At 42.0% G+C, this 20620-nt stretch overlaps 1 protein-coding gene across 2 annotated transcripts; it reads right to left on the bottom strand.

The window, feature by feature from the left end:
• Window positions 1-585: 585 nt before the first annotated feature.
• EXOSC7 (exosome component 7) lies at window positions 586-20362 on the bottom strand. 2 transcript variants are annotated; one of them, XM_027451155.3, is made up of 8 exons: window positions 20207-20362; window positions 18683-18784; window positions 17924-18018; window positions 14797-14962; window positions 10542-10612; window positions 4770-4893; window positions 3681-3836; window positions 586-721 (listed from the first exon to the last, which is right to left on the bottom strand). In XM_027451155.3, the coding sequence occupies exons 1-8, from the start codon at window positions 20261-20263 to the stop codon at window positions 617-619; spliced, it is 876 nt and encodes a 291-aa protein (XP_027306956.1). In that variant the 5' UTR covers window positions 20264-20362; the 3' UTR covers window positions 586-616. The 2 variants fall into 2 exon arrangements, with proteins under 2 accessions (XP_027306956.1, XP_027306957.3); XM_027451156.3 differs by lacking the exon at window positions 586-721 and adding an exon at window positions 757-3019.
• Between the last annotated feature and the right edge of the window lie 258 nt (window positions 20363-20620).

Here is a 20620-nt window from a genome sequence, read left to right as displayed (position 1 = left end):
AGAGGTTTCAGCGAGGCTACTCTATCTGTTGGCAAAAAGGACAGAGCTCTATTAAACAAAGACATTTTGGTTTAAAATATGATTTAGAAACTTGGGACCATGTTGTATTTGTAGTAAAATTTAACTGCATTTTATTCAAAGTAAAATAAATTGAAGGAAGGCTTCCAGTGAGTGCTGCTTTCTTCTCCCATTAAGAAGAATTAACTGGATGATGAACAAAAATGTCTTAGAGACCCAAAATCTGGCTTGTGCTGTACCGAGGGCTCCCCCATATATGTTCTAAAGGACAGCAGCTGGCCTGCAGAAGTGGAACACGTGCAAACAGAATTAAGTGGAACCCACCCCCGTCACTCTTGAAAACAGACCTGAGCATTTCCCAGGCAATTCCATCAATTGCTGCTGGTGTGCCTCCTAGGTGCAGACAGTTACCCATAAGGAAAACGCCCCAAATTTGCTCATTCACATTTAACCAGAGCTTTTTTTCAAGCTTAGTAACATTTTAAAAGCTTTTAGTTGGGAGGGTGTATGTACTGCAACAAGAAATATCCCTTTTCCATATACAAACTGACAAGATTGCACAATCAGTTAAAAACAGTTTTGGACTTTTAATAAAAACTCATCCAAGAAATCCAACTTTCTGCCGTGTGGTCCCCAAACTTTCTTCTTCATCCAGAATCTTCTGAAGGGCTATGTGCAATGCCTTTCCTACTCTCTTTCCTGTCTGCAAAGTAAAGAAAGCAAAACAAGTCTGAGACATACGCTTATTAACAGGAAGACAACTCTCATGGATCACTTTCTTTTGACAAATATTTTCCCTTTAATGATTAATATATACCAGCTGGTGTAATAAAAAACATGTTTTTAATTAAGAAAAATAACGGTGGTGAAAGTTTCATCTTAATTTGATTAAGTTTTGGAAAAAACTATGCATAAAGGCAGTGCTCCAATTCATCAGAGAAGCATTCCATGATCATCAGCACCCGATCCGTGCAATGCTGGATCACCCAAGGGTACAAATTAAATTCACATCAGGTACAAGCACACATTCAGATCAGCCAGCACATGCAACATGAAGCAGAATGCTTTCTGCATAACACACCGTCATGTAGCCAGAGGTGTTGGCCCAGTATTAAAAGCCCCAAATGCACATGATCTGCATCACCAAACCCATTTGTGGGCCAGATTCTTCATTATGCTGCACAATTCTGCACTGTCCGAGGGCCTTGAAGGAGTCAACAGAAGGCTTTCTATGCAGAAATAAACTCCAGCAGTGGCAAACCACCAGGGTTAGCTCTGATACCAGCCCCCGCTCTTCCCATAGGCACAAGTGTAGTGCAGAAGCTGCAGGAATGAGGAGCATTGGGCAGTGCTGAAATAAAGATCTTAAAGCAGAGGTGACCATTAGTGTTCTCCTGGGGTTCCCGACTCCATACTCAGCTGAACAGAGTCCACCATCCCTAAATAGCCAAAGCCAGGCTGTCTTAAACTGAGTTTATCAGTTCCTGATCTTTGCAGTGAAGCCTTTACCTGCCATACAGCTGAAAAACCATAAAGTTCTTTCATTTGTGTGACAATTCCCACCACTGTGGGTGCACAGACCTTCAAGTAAGGTGCATTTTGGCTGAAGACCCAGGTGACGGAACATGGTCCGTAACACCAAAGCAAATCTGGGATGAGCTGTGAGGCAGCAAGGTGGCTGCCAATCCTAAACAATATGAGACATGCTAAATCAAAGACAGCACACAGGAATTGCTACTGCTCTGCACTGGCGCAAAGACCACAGCAGCACTCCGGAGTCCAGCGGGGTGATGTACTTCGGTCACCCTTCTCCTCAAATGTAGGATAACATCACTCACACCCGGTTAAAGTGAACGGGAACTCTGCAGAGCTCTGGTGTTGACACAGCACACAATGCTGTGGCCATCCTATGCCTGCTTGCCTCCCTTATGGAGCATGAACTCAGCAAAATGCCTACCGCTGAAAGCTTCCCAAAACTTCCCCATGCAACTGCCTTCCTTTAGAGATACATCCTTGATACTTCGGTTCTCTACTGGGCAGGGAAAGCTGAACACACCTTCTGACCTGCTGTTAAATCTCACTAGGAATAGGAAGTGTCATGGAAGGATTATGCAACTCTTACACTGGACATTCCCAGTCCCCTCCTCTTTTCTTTTTTTTTCTTCTTTCCCTTGGTACTCTAATCAGGCTGCTATGTTTGAGGCAGTCTCAAACAAAACAGGACCTCTCACCTCCCAGAAAAAATATTTGTTTCTTCTCATCAGCTTTCTCCCTCACTCCTTCCAGATGCTCACCACCCAAGAGAGAGGACTTCTTCCAAACCAAGCAAGAGCACAGCACGCTGGGCATTCAGCTGAAGCTTTAACTCCTTTCACCAACACGAAGGGACAAGCTCTTAAGTAGAGTAAGACAGTTGGAAGGTTTCCACACACATCTGATCAGTGTTTAAGCAAGCACTGTTTAGTCTCAAGCACGGCCTGATAATAGACTATCAATGGAACCACCGAAGTTCATTTCCTAGTTAGGGCTCGCTGTAGAGCTAAGTTGGTGATCAATGTTTTCTGCATTTTCTGCATCAGAAAACTTGCACGGGGGGTGGCTTCTACCACGAGCCTGTAACTGAGTCAAATGCCCATCCCTCTGTAGCAGCCCTAGACCCAAAGCTTCAAGTCTTGTGACATTTAGTTAGAACTGGACTCAAAATCCATCCAGGAAGACACATCAGATGTCCATGCGAAGTTTGGTTTCTTTAGGATGCCAGATCAAAGATGAACCCTGTGCACATTACCTGGACAACAAGGGGGTTACGTGACCCCCCTGGATGCAATTAGCAGACCACCGGTATCACACAATCAGCACTCTGGACTGACATCACGATACGCTGAACTCCCACAGATATTCAGCTTGTAATTTCCACTTGAGACCAACTGCTTTCAAACTTGGCTCCAGCTTCTGCATTCCTCACTTCCACGTTAGCCATACTAAAATTAGTTCTGGATCTCTAGGAAACGGAGCCAGCTTTAAGTATTTAATTTTCATTCCGACTCAAAAAGTTCAAAACTCATTTCTGCCTGATGCTCAAGGCAAAATCCAGGCATGCGAATTTATATGGGAAGACGGTTTCAAGAAAAGCCTAAAGAAAAGTTTAAAAAGGAAATCTCATGTGGATGTGAAAAACATCCTAATAGTACTTTCATGGAGTAAGGGCAGACCAAAAACCCAATAAAAGAGCAAAGAAAAAACAACAGTAAAGCAAGAACAGAAGCTTATGACAAAACAAATGAGTTGTGCTAGAAGGGAACACCACGTACCAGCCCTTCAAAGTACCACCTCTACTTCTGTGGAGACATTACCACATTAGAGGTTTTGCTCTTTCAGTCTTTAGGGGAAATAATGAGATAGGAAACATCTTACAGCTCTGAGTTACTTGACTGAAACAAATGTGAGTACAACACATTTCAGGGATATTAAAGTTTTAGATGACTTCCACTCATGTGAGATTCTGTGTTAAAGGAGCTGTCTGTGACCTTCAACAGGTCCCTTATTCACCTAATAAAAGCAACAAGGTCTCTGCTTTTAACGTCCTTACTCTAGCTTCTCATACATTCAAGTCCCAGTTCATCCATTACCATGCAAGACAGTAAGTGCTCAGAACTCCTTACCTCCATCATTTCAAAAATGCTCTCAGGATCCAGGCTGCCTTTCCCTATTTTCTTCATGCACGTGAGGGCACCCTTGCTGGTCACAGCAATAAGCAGGCTGGCCAAAGAACAGGCTTCTTCCTGAAGGGTAGCATCCACCACATGCCTATATCCAATCTGTGAGTTAATGACAAAGCAACGTATTAGTTTGCAGTTGTCCAGGTTCTTTATTAAAAAATTAAACCGTACGGGTAGCTCAGTCAGTTGTCTGCAGCCTCCCATCCTAACCTCATGTCATCTTTGGTAGAGTTTAGAGACTGAGTCGATAGTACAGCACTTCAACAGCTTCTGACCCCAAATTTCATGTACACGCACATCAGAAGTGAGATAAGCATGTCTCTACATCAGCTTGTCTTCCTCCCTGACCATCCTTTCACTTATCTGAACCTCCGTATTTCCCTTTTACCTCACCTCCAAGGACTGACTCCCCTACTGCCCCGGTGAAAATAACACATCTTGGGGCTTAGGTTAGGCCCCACTTTGGTGATTGGCTTTCTTCTATTTATGCTACTTGCTTAAAAAATATGTCAGACAAGCTTCCCAGTAACCAAGCAAATCACTAACAGATGCAATGGAAAATGCAGCATCCAGCAAAACAACTGTTAGCTGCATACTGCATATGGAAAAGGAAAGCGAAAACCCACTTGAAAGTTCAGTATTATACCCCTGAAAACAGAATTCTGTCCCCAGCAACAAACGCCAGGCAGACCACTCAATCTGTGAGCCTTGCAACAATGCCCATTTGTTTTCACATACTGGAGTATCTACTGCTCTGGGTGTTGAGCAATGAGTAGCTGAAAAACAAAAATTTCTCCTTGTATCATAGTTTACAAGAATGCATCGAGGGGAAATATCCAAGTTGGAGGTGGAAAAAAAAGCCTTACTCAATAAAAGCTCCCCTTCAACCAGAATAATTCCAAGGATGAACAAATGTATACAGAGTGACCACTTCTGCAGCACAAGTTTTATCTCTAGGGAAAAATAAACAGCAGGTGAAGTTAACAGAAACTGAAGTTTCTAAGTAGAAGGTCACAAATTTGCCGGGCTTACTTTGCTTAACGTGACAATGCAGGGCACATCATCCACGTTTAGTCGAATGCAATCATAAGGGTCATCAGAGAGCTCAATTTCTTTAGAGCCTTCTTCATCCTCCAGAACACGCACTTTGGGTATTCTGCAGAAACAAAAGCATGTGCAAAATCATCGTCAGAACAGATAATGAGTACAGGCGTCATACAGACTCAACTCCAACAAGCACCCTTTCCTCTAAAGGAGGCTACATGTTTAGAAAAAATCCAGAATGTTATCAGAGTATTAACAACTCACTCACTGAAAAAAACATCCTTAGTGAGAAGATATTCAGGATAAGACTATGTGCATCATTCCAACTATTAGAATTTAATCTAATTTCTACACTAATACATGAGGAGAGATTCAGCGCTGTCTTTTAGAATTTGCACATTTGAATTCTGAACAATTCTTTGCACATCTGCCTGGCAAAGGAGGAGAGAAATTGCCAAGACTGAACCCATTCATATCGTGGCACCTGATCTCACAGACAAACCTCAGGTTGTTACAATTACAGCAATCACATGGCCTGGGAAAGCCATGACATCAGCAGCAAGTATAAGCAGTAAAGCAGTTCAATAAAGAATGACACCAGCTAAGGAGAGGCAGGGAAAGGGGTGGCAGTAAAATCCTCTCTCTTTAGCAGGTTAAGACTGATGAGCTCTTCTCATTCTTTAAGAAGCCAGAAGACCCTACTACTCTCAGGACAAATCTACAAAAGCAATGGCCAGGGATAAAAACCTCACGTAGAAATCCAAGAAATGCTTTCTTCTCAATTGTGGATGACAATTTCTCACAAATGAGCTAGACGGGCTCCTTATCAGTGGTACACACAGAGTATCTGTTATAGCCATTTGATGGGAGTTTCAGAGGATAATTTAACGCGGCTTTATTAGTGTAATGAATAAAATCATTTAAAGTAACTTAGAAGGTGGTATAGGAGGGCTTGGGTTGGAAGGAACCTTAAAAATCATCTAGCTCCAACCCCCCAGATTCTCAATAACTTCAGCATCCTACATACCCTCATTTATCCAGGTGTCCACTCAACGGAGCACTGACTGACAGAATTTGCTTTACTGGCCAGCAAAACCCCCACACAGCTCAGCGAAACTGCTCCCACTTTCACGTATTTGCATGTGAAAACACAAAATACTTCAAGCTATGCCTGGAAAGCTAACTTCAGTAACTGTGTGGAACATCACTGCAGTCTGTTTTTATGCTAGTATTTTTACAGTAGCATTGTTTGTCAGAGTGAGACTCCTGAGGTTACATTCTTTAATGTGTTCTGTACCAAATCTCTTTAAAGGAAGAGATAGAGACTGGCTTTTTCTCCAGGAAAGCAAAGCGATTTTTGTTGTTCCCCAGACAAATGTTTTAGTTACTTGTGGCTAGGAGCCTGAGAGCCAAGTGCTTCATAGCAGTTAACTCTGCTTTTGTAAGATTTCTTACAAGAACAAGCCAAGCTAAAACTAAAAATTTCAGTAAGCAGACAACTACGATGTGTACTTTTTCAGGAAATTCAACTCAAAATGCTTTGCAGTTATGTAAGAACACAGTGGAAATGCATCAAAGCCTATTTTCAAACTGCAAATATTCCATTAAAAGTTGATGGAATAAAATCCCAAGGTGCCTACTCCTCCAGCTTCACAGGACAATGGACAACGCTGGACATCAGCCTAGACGAGAAGTTTATGTGCCAAAACAGTGTTTAAAAAAGAAGTGAGTTAAAAAATATATATATATAAGATTGATTAAGCAATTTTAACTCCCTCCTAAAAGAGCTACGAAACTACAGCAACGTTTTGCCTGCAACAAGAAGCCGACAGAATTAATACCTGAAAATCCCTGCAAGGGGCTGCGTTGGCCAAGAACAGACAAGGCAGATTAACGAATAACAACTACTGCAAAGGCAAAGAGAGCACTGATCAGATGCAAGCATCACAGTAGCAGGAAAAAAAGGGTATACACACACAAAAACCGAGGATCCAAATGGGCACAGGGAGTGTTTGTAGCACAAAGAGAATTCCCAGAAAATTTGATATTTCCTCTCCCAGCTTCTGAAGATTTATCTTAAGAACTAGCTGTACGTGTTTACTTGGTAACTTTTATTCTTCTGTTTTGATTCCTGTAAGTAATCAGCACAGAAATCTGTACAGCAGGACTTAGTCACATAATGAACAATGCTCTTGTCTGCGTGCCGGAGACCCAGAGTTAACAACTGCAAAACCTCTTCTACCCTTGCATGCAGGCATCAGTTCTGCCCCTGCCACCCTGCCCAGCAGAAAATAATTTAAAAAGCAGGACATCGACAAGGCTACTGTGTTATAAACTCTAGGTTTTTTTGTCTTGTGCCTAGTTTTTGTTGCCTCAGTTGCAGTGAGGCACATTCCACAAGATTGGGTTTAATGCTGAGTCCTGACACGGTGGCTACTTGCACATTTTGCAGTGTCTACTTCAATCACAGATAAATCCAGCCTTAAGCACTTCGGAGACACAGTTAAGAATACAGTTTGATAGCTGGTATCTTTCACACGTGATCTGGATTTAGTTTTTAGAACACAATGAACAATGCAAAAGCTCCAAGGAGTAAATATTCCCCCACGACAGTCGTATTGTCATTGTTCCATGCCTGAAGGGGATACAGTGAGTCAGGCCAGACATAAAAAGGGATTGAAATCCCATAATTCTCGCACAAAATTCCTGGTGTTACTACTATGGATTTACTCAGCCATAAAGAAAAGTGTGCCATAGCTATTATAAACAAACAAATGGTTAGGAGCAAGGTTTTAAGGATGAGGCTGAGCTTTTCAAATGCCTGTCTGAACATCAGAACAAAAAATTTGTGGCTTCAAAGAAAACAGCAACCTGAGCTTCCTGCTCCTGGTTTTCTGGCTGAAGTCAAAGGCAGACAAAGATCTGAAAATGCTTGCAACAGAAGCCTGTGAACAGATTATGAAAGGCAAGTCAGGCTCAATGAGGGACACGTACCTCTAGCGAAGTTCAAAACACTTAATCTGAAGTGATCTTCAAATCGACACCTTGTCTTGCTCAGACATCAATATTTAAGGAGAGCGGGCTGCTACTCTAAACAACCTTTGTATCAATCCAAAGAAAACTTAGTATATATATTGAGGGAAAGAGGAAAGAATAGCAGATAAGAACAACAGCTTTTCACTTTGTATTCCAGCTCTGACTTCCTGAACTCTGATTAGATGAGACGTACTCGTGTTCCCTGCCCTAGACAGGGTTTTCACAGGTCAAAATCAGCACGCTTTGTGTTATGTCATATTGTGCCACGGTCTGGTCGGCCATCCTACTTCCACCAGACTGAGGATTTTCGCCCACAGCTTGCAGGAAGGATACAGCTTCCAGAACCATGAAAATATAGCAGAATCATCAAAACAATTACACCCTCCATGTTACCCATCTGCTTTTTATTTATTTATTCTTATTTTTATACGATGTTCTCTCTTTATTCAAAACTAGAAATCTAGTTGAAAAAAGGCCATTATCCTGCAAATAAAGCGCGCGTCTTGGATCTGCAAAACGACCCACATGGGAGCAACTGTTTTAACTACAACACTTTCTCATCCTGGCAGCCCCCACACGGAGACACAGGCGTTTCTTCCCTTTCGTGTACTGTCAAGTCTTTGTGAGCTATTACATTTGTGACAGGATTTCTTAATGCTGCACAAACAAGCTACAGTTAAAAGGTACCACTGAGGGCTTGATTAAGCTGAGAAATTTCTCAGCCACATATACAAGTTGCAGTCTCAGATGGGCTCTCCCCTCCTCCCAACTTTAAAGTGTGTATAACCTGATACATTGCCTGCGTCTTCAAAAGCTTAATTTCTTCTTGTGAGTACTTTTCCAGCTCTAGTGCTGCGCACTGGTTCCCTGATGAATAAACAAGAACTATGCCACTGACTTCAGCAGATCTCTAATTTACAGTGAAAACAAATTGAGATCCACTTTAAAACATTTGTGCCCGTAAGAGTCTAATTTTTGCACCTCTGCCAGCTGCTTTTGCTATGTAAGATTTTTTAAGCAAAGCCATTCACTAGTTTCTTTCTTCGGAGTGATACAAAACTCTATATTCCCTTTCATCTATAGATAATGAAGATAAAAAATAGAAAAAATACTGAATATTATCGAATGCGTTCAAAAAGTGTTTGTATCAATGATTCTACTAGATTTTATTTTTCCATTCTTTGAACTAAAATGCATGTGCGTCCTGGTTTCAGCGAGGATAGAGTTAATTTTCCTCCTAGTAGCTGGTATGGTGCCGTGTTTTGGAGTTAGGATGACAATGTTGATAACGAACTTACGTTTTAGTTGTTGCAGAGCAGTGCTTACACTAAGCCAAGGACATTTCAGCTTCTTGTGCTGCCCTGCCACTGAGGAGTCTGTGGGCGCACAAGAAGCTGAGAGGGGACAGAATCAGGCCAGCTGGTCCAAAATGGCTAATGGGATAATAAATTCCTTATGGTGTCATCCTGAACAATTAATATGGGGTGGCTGGCCGGGGTGGGGGGACTGCTGCTCAGGGACGGGTGTCAGTCAGCAGGTGGTGAGCAATCGCATTGTGCATCACCTACTTTGTGCATATTATTATGATTACCATTATTATTTCTCTTCCTTTTCTAGCCTATTAATCTGTCTTTGTCTCACCCCACAAGCTTTTACTTCCCCCCCCCAGTTCTCTCCCCATTACATGTGTGTGAGCAAACAGCTGCATGGTGCTGAGCTGCCTGCCACAGCATTCCTTTTGGTACCCAACGTGGGACTCGAAGGGATTGTGATAATGACAGATGCGACCATAATGTGTTAAAACAAAATTGTTACAAGCATTAGCTCAGTTTAATCGCAATGCTGCTAATCACAATGCTGATTTTTTTTTTTATCTCAGGTCTGCTGTGCCTGTTTTCCATACTGTGCTATCTAGCACATTACTTACTGTACGTGTTCCCTGTCGTGCTGTTTATCATTTCTGGGGGCTGGTTTAAGGTTATTATTTTGCTGTACTGTGTAATACTGGCTTATGATACGATAAAATGAGACTAATTTGGTATTTGTACGGAGAATTACCATCACCTCCATACTTCAGAAACTGTATCTCGGAAACTATTACTAATTACACCTTTTATCTTTTCTCCTCAGGAAGCCAATTGGGGGCGGGGGAGGAAGAGGGGATACTTTTCCCCACTTCTTCACACTCCCTTTCTTCTTCACTGTCCCCTTCTCCTCCAGGCTAGTTACATAGCTCTCTAGTTACCATAGGTCTTCAAAACCCTGAACATCATTGGGATGTTCAAACCAGCACATTCCTATTGTTACGTCTCCTGAATGTGTTTCAGGTTTTGTTTAAAGGTTAAACAACTCATTAAGAATGCCATCCAGAGATCTGGACGTCAGTAAATGCTTCGTATTTTAAACTCACACGGCATCAACACAAAGGCCTCCAACTACTTGCAACAAAACCATAGGGTCAATACAATTTTTTCCTGGATCTGACTAGAGAACAAGAATTATATTGAGAGCCCCGTTGTGCATATGATGCAACACAACGCTGGATTAGTAGAAACATGTAAAGACATTAGCTCATGTTACGTGTTTGCAAGCAGACCATCTTTTATGCAAGTTGCCTTACGTTTTTCTTACTCAAATATATTAGGCATAAAGATGCCTAGCTCACAGAAAGTATTTCTTTTCCCGTGCCACTTCCACTCACATGAAAGGAGAGCTGTGCTTTACCTTGTGTTAAAGAGGGCTGCCTTCACCGCAATAGAGATTGCATCAAAGAGGTTCCCACCACACTCCAATAACTGGGGAGGAAAAGAAGAATCTCTTTAAAAGGCACTAAACTGATTTTTCCTTAAGTCTTTATTTTACTTAAACTTACTTGAAAAAGCACAAAATTAAGAACAAGAATAGGTTAAAAAGTTGTCTTTAAAGCCTATCTATGACAAATAAACTCCAAATACAAAACTAAAATTTCAGTTGACTGTATTATGCATGAAAAACAGAAGAGATAAAGCACTTCATAATAAAATTAATGGTAACATCTAGTAATAGAAGCTGAAATCACCACTGGTTACTCTTCTCCTGTTAAGTCCCTGCACTAGGCTATGACCAGAATATTTCTGATAATACTCAGCACAGCACATTTGTTCTTTCATGTTAGAAGAACACAAACCATCTTCTATGCTTTATTTCAATGGGGAATTTTTTAAAAATAGTTTTCAAACAAGCAATGCCAATTCTCTCCCAGAACATTGTATGAAATTATATAATAAAGTTATAAAGGAAGCTAATTACACAAAGTATAGCTTCAAAGGCACATCTTGGTTTATTCTCCATTCTTTATGGAAAAGGAATCATTTTCAACTTCCTCTTGAAGCCGAAAAAGATCTAAGGAAATCCTGATTTCAAAGTCTACTTGTTGATAGTTCTATCACTGCAATCAAAGTCTGTGGAGGGAACCTAGCTTAGTTTCTTCCCACTGAGATCAGGAGAACAACCAAATAGAAGACCAGCACTGTATAAAAAGGCAGGGCTCTCGTAACCACTACTATTCACAGGCTGACAGAGCACTCAGAGATGTATTTGGTGGCAGCCCAGTGATAGTTCTCTGACAAGCTCCATTCTGAGCTTGTCCTCAGCCAGCACAGTTCTATCAACACACACATCCCCAGCAAGCACTGGAAACTACACGGCTAAGAACACGTGCATGCTTCTCCGTTACATCCATCTACGCTGGACACTGAGAGCAAAACGAGTTTTACAACACTGATTGCATTGATTGCTCCTCAAAATTTATTTAAGGAGGAGATAAACTCCCACACTGGGAACAAATCATAAATCAGATACTCTAGAAAGACAGCTTATTTTTATGAAGACAAACTGAATTGTGTAAAAGGAATGACAAGATTTGGGAGAGAAAGCTAATACAAAGGTGATCAAATTATTTCTTTCCAAACAGCTGCTGGATACAGAGAGGTTAACTTGCCACTTTCAGTCATGATTGGATTTCACTGGATAACACAATAAACTCACAATACCTTTCTTACTAAAACACAATAATGGGATGTGCCTGTACTGTTGCCAGGGTTATGTTCAGGCTGCTTTTCTAAAGCCTTATCTATATTACAGTGGCACCTACAGGCTACGAACAAAGTCTGTCTCAAGCACAGTACAACGATTCCTCCAAATATAAAGGAAGGCTGAAGCATGTTATGCAGAGATTTCCCCCCCCCACACAACCCACTCAATTTTTACTTTTTAGGGTTTTTTTATGTTTGGTTTGTTTTTAAAGGATTGAAGAAAGTCTGCACAACTGTGAGTTTTTGGAACAGATTTCTAAGTTGTTGGCTTTCTTTCCTCCAAACAGTGCTGAGGCAAGGCGGGGACAGAAAAGATGAAGAAATGCTCTGAAGGATGCTCAGCAGCGAACCAGCAGAATTTCAACAGAACCACATGTACCCTCCCTAACGCCCAAGCACACAACGTAGCGTGACGAGGTAGGGAATGAAAAGAGATTGCACAACTTCAGCTCTCCCTGCTCAGTATGGCAGACTGCTGGTGCAAAGTATGTGAAAGAGGCTATGCAAGTACCAAAACCAACCCCCTAAAAAACTCCTAAAAGCTTATTTCATATATCGGTAACTTAGAAGGGGAGAAAAAAAGACAAAAAGAGAGGGTGAGAACAGGCTGTAGCTTTGCAGTGCGGTATAACTCACACTTCCAAAGAGTAGCTCACAAATGCAAACATCCCCTGTTATTAAGAACGCATGTATTTTGAAAGGTCAAAGCACATTTTGTTGACCTTTAATTCATGTGTGTGCAGACTGGTGGCGGTAGGCAATCAGTCTGCATCTTCACAGCATCTGGCTGAAGTTTCCTTTTTTCCCAGTCTCACTACACACAATTAAAGCACTTCTCAACTACACTGACCACCAGAAAATCGAATATGAGGGATGTTTTCAATCTACAAGCTGCATGACTGTGCGAAATATCACTATTTTCTCTTTTGAGCTTGCATATCTCACATTTTATTTACACACAGGAGCTCAATATAGATGCTTTGATCAATGTGTGCATGGCTAAATTGCATAGCAACGGAGTACCTCCAGCTTCATAACTCTTCTCAGAGGGTTTTGTCTGTCAGAATAAGAGACTTGGAAACAAGAACTTTTCCATCTGCCCACAAGGTACCAGTATTTTGAAACTTAAGACAGATTTATGACTTATTTTCCCTCCTACTTAACTATGCAACACAAACACTTCCATGAATTCTGAAGTACAACATTTTCCAAAGGACTCTCAATGATCAGTTATCAGATATAGAACCTGCCTCCCTCCAAAGATGAATAATAAGACAAAATATTTTATATTAGCACAAGTGTCACACTTCTACCATCAGAATAGAGCTCTAGAGCAGTCACTCAGCAAGAAGAGCTTCATGAAAACCTGTAGCTATCAAGCGCCTACATCAAGTATAAACTATCACATATGTGATACATACATCTTCTACTTGGAAAAGGAATTAGAACAAATACCTCACAAAAGTATTGAAGTACAGATGCTGGGGTAGAGGGAGGAATAGAAGAGTTATGTTAAAAGTATCTTGTTTTATCTAACCCAGCAGCTCTTCTATTACTCTCATAAAAAATCTGCAGATGACATTGAAAGCCTCATCAACTTTTGAGTCCTAGTTATGAACCTACAACAGTTTCTTTGCTGATACTGTAAACGCAGCTAAATGAAATAAAACACATACCATAGGTCTTGCTATTAGTTGTATCAGAATTACGAACAGCACGTGAACACCTAGGTTGTTTTCCTCTGTAGCTGTGGACAATCAGCAGATTTGTCCAGGACAAATCAGGTAACGACCTGTTGTATTTCACACAACAGTTACACAGAACTCTGTCCGCAGCAGTCAGCTTTATTAAAAGTCTTTGTTTATGCTGCAGAAGCAGCACGTTGCTTAAATAAGCACTGCGTTTAATATTCCGTACCTCTGCTTGTAATAACCTAGCAACTCAAGGTCACAGTGTGATTTCTCAGAACTAGCACTTCATCCTCTGTTAAACTATGCCAAGCTCCAACAAGCTGGTGACTAGGATTGCTAAAGCACTCAGCAGTACATATTGGATCATGCTGCAGACTGTCACATTAAGTATCGTGCCTATTGTAATTAGGCTAACGTATTGCTCTTTAAAAACTTAATGGACTCATTTTTACATTCAAGTCTCAGTCTCCATATTCCCGTCTTGTTTAGTAAAACCCTGTTTGTTGCTTTTTTGTTTTGTTTTGTTGTTGTGTCGATGTTTTTTTTCCCCTTCTCCTTTTGGCAATGCAGCTTAACACTTAATAAATCATTTCACAGACATTGATTCCAGTGAGTAATATCTCTCAACATGTTTTCAGTTACACATTTGACAAATGGAAACTCAATTTTGGACCAGTAAGAGTTGAAAACAGAGCTCAGGAGAGTCTGACTTACAGACTTCAATTAAATTCACATGACAGAGCACTGTAAATACAGCATTGTTTAGAAACTGAGCTGCTGTATGCACAAGATTTACATACACAAAATTCAGTTTCCATTTTTTAACAGGCATAAATATTCAGTTTCTCTCCTATATTCAATACATGTATACAACTTCCATCAAATATTGCCTAGGCCAAATGTAACTTTTTTTGCAGCAATTTCCTTGTGAGTATACGATTACTGATTTTTATGGGAGCCAGATTTGGAGTATTCAGTGCTTTGTTAGCTCTGCAGTGGAGCAGCACCACCCAGAAGAGCAGAAAAAGAGTAAGCAGGAAGTAGTGATTAACTATTACAGATAGATTCACAAGGAAATGGCCATCCGTGCTGTGAAGTATGATGTCACATTAGGAGAAGCATTTTTAATATGAAAATACACATGGCTATGCTCAGTCACTCAGTGGCTTGAAAACCTCCTCGAACTCTTAATAGTTTTTGGTTTTTTTTACTTACCAATACATCAACATAGAGAACCCAGCAGTGCTCTCTAGGATTAATACAAAGAGATTTCAGGTCTACACTCCCTTCGCTGCTAAATACCCTGTAGAGTGTATTTGCTATCTCTGTGCCAAGTTCTTCTCCTCCCCGGCCTTCAAATTCAGGAGTAGCATTTGCAGAACTAGATAAAGAAAGGGGAAAAAAAAAACAAAAAACCTTTCACTTCTGAAGCTGCCAATATCCAAAGAACATTTCTTAAACATGAAGTACTAGAAACATCCCCATGGATTTATTCGTACAAGAATAAGCACATCATCTGTGAAGAAATTATTCCCATTTTGCATAAAAAAATGTTTTAATGCAGATAATATACCTATATTTTGTTGCTAAGTGATACTAATTAAATTCCACTACTATTTTCAGTTCCTAAGACAATATTAAAGCTGGTGAATTCTCTCTGGGACTAGTTATTTAGCATTCTCATCTTCTGTCACCTCAATCCTTTCAAGAAAAAGAAGCAAGAGAAAATTGTACTAAGTTCAGAATGGCTAACAAGGCAGCCTGTTAGCAATGAATGTGAAATTAATAAGGTAAGAGAGTTAAGTAAGAAGGTAATTAATAAGGTAAGAAGAGAAAGATGTGACACTGGGACAAGTAGAATATGCAGAATTGACATGACTGCCTGGCCTTAATTGGTAATTTCTTTTGGTGAGTGTACTCTGCTACCAAGGCACTTACAGACAGCAGCTCATTATTTTCAGCAGCTGCTGCTTTTGGATAGGAACAGCCAAAGAACATTTTTTCCCCAAAGGGAACTGACAAAAAAGCCTGTGGTCTTTACTTCCCCGATTCCAACATAGGAAACTTTGATTATGAGGTCATGCAATAAGTGCTTGGGTGCTGGGACCTTGTTCACAGCCAAGTGGAAAACAACAACCCCACGAAGCTCCAAGTCACAATGAAATCCAGCAGAAATGCCCGGAGGCACACAGCAAAACAAACAAATATTCTGAACCTAACCCCCTACTGTAGAGAAAGGGCAAGAGCATTTTCAAGAAGTAGACCTGTGGCAAACATTTGTTTAAAAACAGGATCTGCCACTAGTCAGATCCCCCCCAAAGTCATTTCTCTTTACTGAACATGGGAAAGGAGGGGGTCCCATAGGAGTAGTTTGATATCTTCCAAATCTGTAAAAGCAAAACCTCAAACCCTAATGGCTGGGCACTTACTTCTCAGTGCCAATTTCTCGTGTACATTTTATATTGATACGATGAGAAAAGTCCTCAGCTTTCTGCCAACACCAATGCCACAGGAACGTGAACATACAGCAGAAAATACACTCTTGGAACAGAATCACCTCACCTTTAAAAAAACAAAACTAAAGACCCACGTTATCTACTGACGACTTCAAACATCAAGTGAGCTGTGTCAACAAGACTGCAGAGCCTATAAGGAAAATCCTTGCCATACAGTAATCCTCCCAACTTGTTCTTTGGCAGAACTGACGATAATCCAGAATGCCCCGCAGAGTTACTGGTTTTTTTAGGAGTTATTTGCCATTTCTATAAACAGACAGCACTATACACACTGAAAAGGTAAACCTTACTGCCAGTCAACCACTGACCTATGCTTCCAGACCACATTTACCACACGAGCGAGCACTGCAAGCGTGACACTTTTATTTGCAGTGGCATTAATATTAGACGCTGATTTTAGAAGATAGGGCCCTATCTAAGTATAACTTAATTCTGGGAATATAGCCAAGCCAGGCCCTTAGGCTGTACTGAAGGAGCACTTATTCACAGAATCTGTTTTTTTTGCAGGTTAACTAGTCCATTCTGTTTAAACTGCTCTGTTTAAAGTACGGTTATGCAAGCACTATGCTTCCTATGATAAATTGGAAAAAAAAATTATACAAACCTCAATCTATACCTCATTATTTTCAAACACCAAATTCCATTAAATGCTGTAGCTTTTAAATATGAATGGCTGCTTTCTTTGACAGGGAGTAAGAAGAACATAGAACTGAACTGGAAAATAATTGCAGGTTGGACTGCATCTTAATTCCAAGACTATTTTAACACTTCAGTTCCTTACAATCAAAGTGAAATAAAGAAAAAATGTTGGCTGAGTACGAATACACTATTTGGTAAACACTGCCACCCAACGCTCACAGAATGCTGCAGTAATTTTCACTGGGTAAAATGTGGGAGAGAATTGCCTAGCACACAAATAAATGAAAAAGCCAAAATGCTTGTTTTATGAAACACAGAAAGAACTTAGTAGTGGCCAGGGTGATCAAAGGGAATTTCTACTCCCAAACAGAACATAGTTTTTGAAGACTTTCAAAACTATTTCAGTGTCACATCACACAACAATCAAGAACCCTTTCAAAGCACAAATATGCTTCTGCCACAGATACCTGCTTTCAAAATCCCTTGCTGTTACCAGCAAAATCCTTTCTTTCACAGTAAATACTTCCCTTGTTGTTCAATGGAAAATAAATATTTGTTGCTAAAGCCCTTAGTAACTATAATCTACAACATAAGTAATTGTAGCAGAGAGAAAAAAATTAAACAAAAGATCATCTCTGAGGCCAAACCAGATACAGGCTGTAACAACGTGTTCATTCTGCACTTTACAATTGCTCAAAGACAGGCTTAAAATCAAATTGTTTTTCAACTCCCAGTTCAGATTAACACAAAATATGTAGTTAGCCTACAGAGGCAGATTTCCATTGCACTGAAGACAAAAGATTAACTGGATTTTCCACAGTAAGCTCACAGCTTCTTCCTGGTCTACAAAGACCTCATTACAGAGAGAATATTCTTCACTTAGAGCTGCATTTATTTTATTAGTTTAACCACCACAAAAGCCAAGTGGAACACCTAAGAACTTCACCACACAAGGTGGTGTATCAAACTGTGCTCTGTTGCTACCACCCAGTGGCAGCCTGGAAAAGCATCACAGTACGGAGGGCATCTCGTTTCCCTATGGGGAACGTTCACCATTGTTAAAACAGTGAAATAAATTGTTTTAATTATTCAGACCCTTGCAGCAGGTTAATTCAATGAAGCTATACATTTCAGAAGAATGTTATTTGGAATAAATGACCAATTACCTTTTTTTCTATTATACTAACCAGTCAACGAAAAATTCCAGATAACCTTCATCTGGTTTCTCCAGCTTTGGTGTCCCCATTTCAGCTTTTACGCCCACCAAGATATCAGTGTGTCCCTGTTAAAACAGAAACGTATCACACAACTAGAACCACATTCACAAGACCGGTTAATTTAGATGCCTACAGCAAGCTGACATTTCCACCTAGAATGACTAGCGACAATAATTGACTATCACAGCAAACTTGAAATCGGGTTAGTTTTTATTCATTTATTTTTGAAAAAGGAAAGGCTTTAGAAGAAGAACATTACGCATAGGGAACTTTTTCAAATAATTACCATACATAGCAGCTACGTTTAGAAGACATCACAGATTTGTTACCATTCTGGTTCTGGAAACAGCTGCAAAACCTTTGTAATAGTTCAAAAACTCTATTTATTTTCCTTACAACAGATGCCACAGGTAGCTTTGCTTCACTGTAAAGGCACAGAACTAGTTTTTTTTTTTTCCTGTGACCACGATGGTCTTTCTGTTTTTCCAAAATTAAATAGCAGACTAGTTCAGACTGAAGGCCTTCCAGGTACTCCATGATAAATCTAGCTCCAGTGGGTTAAGCTGGTCTGAATCATTTATATATCCTGTCATTATTTCCCTAACCCACCATTGCAGTTAGCGTCGTGCATGTGACACACACAGACACATCTACAGACAGCAATGGCTAATCTTAAAACAAGCCCAATAAGCCAGAGTTTAATCAGCAGCATACAAGAAATTCGCCTACCAGCTTCACTCTCGCAGATCCGGATGTGTTTGACACAACATCTGTTTCTACTTCTGCACACCTGTAATCTTCGCAGCCACGGCCATCTACACGGAGGTCCTCCTGAATACGACAACCAACCAAGAATTTGTGATTTTAAAGTTTCCTTTTCCCACGCCAACCACAGCAGTGAAGATGAATATAAAATCAATGGCTCCTGGTTTTATCACCAGCTTCCACATACAAGTGTGACAGAACCAACTGCACTTCTCTGTTCACCTCTCATCTGTCTAGAGCTTGCAACAAGTGCTCTGCGTGCAGACCTCAACCCCTGCACTAAGTCCCTTCTGGTTTCAACAGAAAGCTGCAGACTACAAAAGTGTCAAGGTCTTAGCTTTAAAAGGTATTTTCTCTATCACAACACAGGTCTTCATTGTGATGCCTGAGTTTTCTACTTTTAGGTACATAATTAGGACCCAGCAGAGAGAAATACCCACCAGCCTTCAAAACATTTTTGTCTGTTTACAATTCAAACACACGTTGATTTGCACTCCTCAGATGCTACACAGCTCATATCCATAAAAGCAGTGTTCTTCACCGTGAAATACAGAATCACAGAATGGCTGACATCGGAAGGGACCCCTGGAGATCATCCAGTCCAACCTCCTCACAAACAGGATCACCTAGAGCACACTGTGCAGGATGGCACCCAGGCAGGTTTTGGGTATCTCCAGAGGAGACTCCACAGCCTCTCTGGGCAGCCTGTCCCAGTGCTCTGTCACCCTCACAGTACAGAAGTGCCCCCTCATACCCAGCCAGAACCTCCTGTGCTTCAGTTTGTGCCCATCGCCTCTCGTCCTGTCGCTGGGCACGATTGAAGAGAGACCGGCTCCATTCTCTTGATACCCTCCCCTCAGATATCATTGATGAGGTCTCCCCTCAGTCTTCTCTTCTCCAGGTGAAACAGGCCCAGCTCTCTCAGCCTGTCCTCGTACGACAGGTGCTGCAGTCCTCTCATCATCTTTGTAGCCCTCCTCTGGGCTCACTCCAGTAGCTCCACATCCCTCTTGTACTGGGGAGCCCAGAACTGGACACAATACTCCAGGTGTGGCCTCACCAGGGCTGAGTAGAGGGGCAGGATAACCTCCCTCAACCTGCTGGCAACACTTCTGAACACAGCCCAGGACCCCACCGGCCTCCTTGGCCACAAGCCACATTACAGACTCGTGCTCAGCATGCTGCCCACCAGGACTCCCCGGTCTCTCTGCAGAGCTGCCCTCCAGCAGGTCAGCCCCCAAACCGTGGTCCTTGGGGCTATCCCTCATGAGCTGCAGGACCCTGCCCTCGAGCTCTGAGCTCCGCCACCTCCCCGCCCACCCACCTCGGCCTTCCTGAGCCTGGCTGTGCGGCCGTTAGGAGACACAGCACCAAAGGCCCTGCCCAACCCAAGGCAGACCACCCCCCACCCACCCCCAGAGCCGTCCATCTCCTCACAGCAGGCTCTCAGAGCAGTTAACAGCCCCATGCCCGGCGGCGGGGCGCTACCTGCACGCCGTGCACGATGTACAGCTTCTCCGCCTCGCTAAGGCACACCGCCGCCATCTTGCCCCCCTCCTCCCTCCCCTCAACCTCCGCTACTTCCGCTTCCGCTTCCGCGACCCCCTCCCGGTGGGGGGGGGGGGGGTGACAGCGGGAGGGCTCCGCGCATGCGCAGCGCCGCGCGCGGCGGGCGGGAAACTGCCCCCCCTCGCTGAGGCGATGGCGGTGGGGGGGGGGGGGGTGTTACCTCAGGGGGAGGTGTGAGCCTCCCCCCCCCCGAGAAGGAGTGATGAATTAAGTAATTAAAGTGTTAATTACAGCGTTTGTTGTCTTTGTGGCGGCCTTGCTGTGGCAGGGTGGTGTTCCCCAGCCCCGTCCCGGTGCCCGCCCCGTGTGGCCGTGCTGCCCCCGCTGTGGGCA

The sequence above is a fragment of the Anas platyrhynchos genome, chromosome 2 (assembly GCF_047663525.1).
Source record: "Anas platyrhynchos isolate ZD024472 breed Pekin duck chromosome 2, IASCAAS_PekinDuck_T2T, whole genome shotgun sequence".
NCBI lineage: Eukaryota > Metazoa > Chordata > Aves > Anseriformes > Anatidae > Anas > Anas platyrhynchos.
This window is presented reverse-complemented; position numbering and strand designations above follow the sequence as displayed.

What these genes read in the sequence shown, in the direction of transcription:
- EXOSC7 (XM_027451155.3), bottom strand. Translation starts at nt 20,263, where the DNA reads ATGGCGGCGGTGTGCCTTAGCGAGGCGGAGAAGCTGTACATCGTGCAC. An exon ending in CTGGAATTTTTCGTTGACTG is followed by an intron (nt 14,963 to 17,923) that starts GTTAGTATAATA and finishes TTCTTTATCTAG; the next exon opens with TTCTGCAAATGCTACTCCTG. An exon ending in GCAGCCCTCTTTAACACAAG is followed by an intron (nt 4,894 to 10,541) that starts GTAAAGCACAGC and finishes TTGTTTCTGCAG; the next exon opens with AATACCCAAAGTGCGTGTTC.